This window comes from Salpingoeca rosetta (genome assembly GCF_000188695.1).
Source record: "Salpingoeca rosetta unplaced genomic scaffold supercont1.10, whole genome shotgun sequence".
NCBI classification, from domain to species: domain Eukaryota; class Choanoflagellata; order Craspedida; family Salpingoecidae; genus Salpingoeca; species Salpingoeca rosetta.
Window position 1 is genome coordinate 689,873 of NW_004754924.1, and position 3,423 is coordinate 693,295.

The 3,423-nt window shown below is 53.4% G+C and overlaps 3 protein-coding genes across 3 annotated transcripts in view; 2 read left to right on the forward strand and 1 right to left on the reverse strand.

Moving 5' to 3' along the window:
* PTSG_04448 (uncharacterized protein) overlaps positions 1 to 468 on the forward strand; it is a gene marked incomplete at both ends in the record, with an annotated part of 7,064 nt that extends 6,596 nt beyond the window's left edge. The window contains 2 exons of the mRNA XM_004994486.1: positions 1 to 152; positions 391 to 468. The exon at positions 1 to 152 is cut by the window's left edge and continues 9 nt beyond it. Coding sequence (XP_004994543.1) covers positions 1 to 152; positions 391 to 468 — 230 coding nt within the window. The remainder of the gene's footprint in view (positions 153 to 390) is intronic.
* A 157-nt stretch (positions 469 to 625) lies between these two features.
* On the reverse strand, positions 626 to 3,069 carry PTSG_04449 (uncharacterized protein). Its single transcript, XM_004994487.1, has 7 exons — positions 2,839 to 3,069; positions 2,541 to 2,647; positions 2,220 to 2,275; positions 1,956 to 2,043; positions 1,653 to 1,748; positions 1,327 to 1,430; positions 626 to 1,128 (listed from the first exon to the last, which is right to left on the reverse strand). Exons 1-7 carry the CDS (start codon positions 3,041 to 3,043, stop codon positions 981 to 983), a joined length of 804 nt encoding a protein of 267 aa, XP_004994544.1. The 5' UTR covers positions 3,044 to 3,069; the 3' UTR covers positions 626 to 980.
* A 10-nt stretch (positions 3,070 to 3,079) lies between these two features.
* Positions 3,080 to 3,423, forward strand: part of PTSG_04450 (uncharacterized protein) — a 3,352-nt gene continuing 3,008 nt past the window's right edge. The window contains exon 1 of the mRNA XM_004994488.1: positions 3,080 to 3,298. Coding sequence (XP_004994545.1) covers positions 3,129 to 3,298 — 170 coding nt within the window. The 5' untranslated portion in view covers positions 3,080 to 3,128. The remainder of the gene's footprint in view (positions 3,299 to 3,423) is intronic.

Below are 3,423 nucleotides of genomic sequence, written 5' to 3' on the forward strand. Positions count from 1 at the left end.
TTTCGTACCAGTATCTACGATTCTTCATGGAGGACGACGAGAAGCTTGAGGCGATTGGGAGCGCGTATGCTGCTGGCGACGAGAAGATGACGACCGCAGCCGTCAAGGAGGAGCTCACAAAGGTCCTCCAGCACATTGTCAAGCAGCACCAGGTCCGCCACCCGTTTGTTTGTTTGTTTGTGTGTTTGTTTGTTTGTTTGTTTGTTTGTTTGTTTGTTTGTTTGTTTGTTTGTGTGTTGGAAGGATTGTGTGTGTGAGGGAAAGAGTGCATTGCGTGCGTATATACTTCAGCGCGCATTCCCCATGCAGACTCAACCTCAATCTCCACGAACTCATTCCTTAACCCACACACCTTCTCCCCTCCCCCTCAACTTCTGTCGGTGGCAACAGGAGCGCCGTGCACAGGTGACAGATGCGGACGTTGAGAAGTTCATGACGCCGCGCAAGCTCGGTGGCCAGTCATTCTAGACACACACACACACACGCACGCATGTTGCACGCACTGTGCAGGGTTGTGCTTCTGCCTGCCCCACCCCTTTCTTTGGTCAGTCATCTTGTTGTGTTTGCACATGTTTCTCCCGTTTGTAGTTGTCTCGGGTGTGTTTGCTTGACTCCACTTTGTGTTGCTGCTGTGTTGTGTACTATACCGCTCAGCTACCACAATGACAAGTAGACATTTCAAGGCACATGAAGTCCTCAACGCCACACACATGCACATACACACAAAAAGGCGCGACGTAGACACCGATGATGATGTAATGTAACTCTTTGATAGTGACACATGTCACCGCAACATGAACCTTCTACGCCCTCTAAATTGCAAACTCCACTGCTCCAACAACGGCAACAACAGGAGTTGCCGCACTGCTGATGCAGAAACAGGAACGACAGACAACTGCCACTTTCACAATGACAGCGATAACGACGACGACGACGACGACGAGAACGATGATAGTACCGTGCCAGCTGCACAGCCATGTTTAAGGCCCGTACGGCGGTGGTGCACGAGGCACGAGCGGGTCTTTGTCGGTTGGCTGGCGGGTGATGACGGGGTTGCGGCCCGCGCTGATGGCCGCGTCACGTGCGTCCAGTTGCAGCTTGTTCTGCGTCTGGATGCACCCGCAGATGCTGTCGTGGAACGAGACGTGTAAGGTGGGGTGGAATGGAGAGTGGTGTGGTGTGGGGTGGTGAGGTGGCAGGAATGCCGCGTCAGTGATCCTTGATGTGAGTCAACAACATCTACTGCCAAACAGGCAGCCGCATGCCATCATCCATTCGCATGCATTCGCATGCATTCGCATGCACACATACACACACGCAACGTACAGCGTAAAAGCGGTGTCGCCCATGCAGGTGCAGAGGTTTGCTTGCGCGCGGCAGCCAATGCACTTGAGCACCGCAGCGGCTGCTTTCACCAGACCCAGCATGCACTGAACAAACACGTAGAATAATGTGTGGATGAGATATCGATGATGTGAAATGCAACCACGGGTTGACCTGAGGTGTGGCAGCTCCCAATTGTGTCGTCACAGACAAACACACACACATACATGTACAAACACATACACATGCATACGCATATACATACGCATACATACACATATACATACACATACATACACATATACATACACATACATACATACACGCACCAGCATGGTTTTGTCGCAGCACGTGTTCTTGAGCTCAAGGTCGTCCTGCAGCGCCATCCTGGTGCCCATAATGGAGCACGGGTGGAAAAGGACCACCTGATGGCCACACCAGCATTGGCGAGCGCTTGAGCGTGAGCACAGCAACTTCACTGGCAATCGCACGCAAACGCAGATGCACATGTTCGTACGCACACACGCATGCACGCACGCACGCAAACACACAAAACACACAAAACACACACACACACAACACGCACAACACACACGAGCAAATTGAGATGGCTGTCCTCTTGCGTCTCACACCTCAGCAGCGAGCAAGCAGCCGGGGCACGCAGAATCACGGCAGTAGCAGCACTCGCACGGCAGGATGCCATATTTGCCAGCACAGCACCTTTCGATGAATGGCATTCACGCGACACAAATGCGTGTGTGTGCGTGTGTGTGTGAATATCCGTGAACATGTGGAAAGGTGCGAGGGTACAACTCAACCCAACCAACCACACACGCGCACACACACAGAGCATGCACAGACATGGAGAGCGCACGCAGGTGCACAGGTGGACGCACTCGTATCTGCTGAGATCGTTCTGGTAGTATCGCTGTCGCAAGTGGAAGGAAACACACTGCCAAACCATATTGCGAGCGAGTTTGGAGCCGTGGGAGCGAAGCAAGGCAGGGTGAGATCTGTTGCACCTTGGTTTTAGCATCAACAACGTCCCTGGTTATGTGTCGCTCAAGCGCACGCACATTCCCTCACTGACACACACACAAACACACAGACACCACACAGACACCACACACACACACACCACACACACACTCTCTCTCCCTCCTTCTCTCTCTCGCACACACACACATACAGACACAGACAAATACGAGCAAACTTACCGGGCTGCAGAGGATAGAGAGGCAAAAGAATCCTGGGTCGGCGCAGGGTGCGCTCCAGAAGCCCTCATCCCATTCGTTTGTGTACAAGCTGCGATCGGGTTCCAGATCTGCATGACGAGCAAAGCGAAGTGTGATGTGTTAAGCCCATGTTCAGCACCTATCTCCTCGCACACCTGCACCGATCGCCACACACACACACACGCACACACACACATACACACACGCACACACACACATACAACACACACAGATGCAACACACACACATACACACACACACACAGATGCAACACACACACATTTGGAGGCGTCAATCTGCTGCTGGTTCTGCTGAGGAGGGTACGGTCCCGCGGTCGTTGTGGACGTTGCCGTGTGCGTGCGGTGGTCGTAGCGGATCACCGTCGTGGTGCCGCCTCCGTGGCTGTTGTGGTTGTACCCACTCATCGTCGAGGGAAAGGACCTGTGTTGGTGGTGCTTGGTGGTGTGTGGAGGAAGGACACGCATGTGTGAATGATGTGACGTGTGCGTTGGATTTGAGTGTGATGACTCATCAACCGCAACGGACGGACAAGAGTACAACGGACGGCAGATGGGCAACGCCCTGACGACATGCTGCTTCCTTGGGCAGCAGGCCGATGATGATGAGGCTGCAGATGGGCTGGGCATGATGGTCAGCCCCAGTGGTCGCGGTTACAGTGGCACAGGCGTTCACGATTCCCGCCGTCTCACAGAGGACAGTGTCATCGAAACCCCAACAACGTCAGTCAGTGCAACTGCCTGTGCCTGTATGTGTGTGTGTGTGTGTGTGTGTGTGTGTGTGTGTGTGTGTGTGTGTGTGTGTGTGTGTGTGTGTGTGTGTGTGTGTGTGTGTGTGTGTGTGTGTG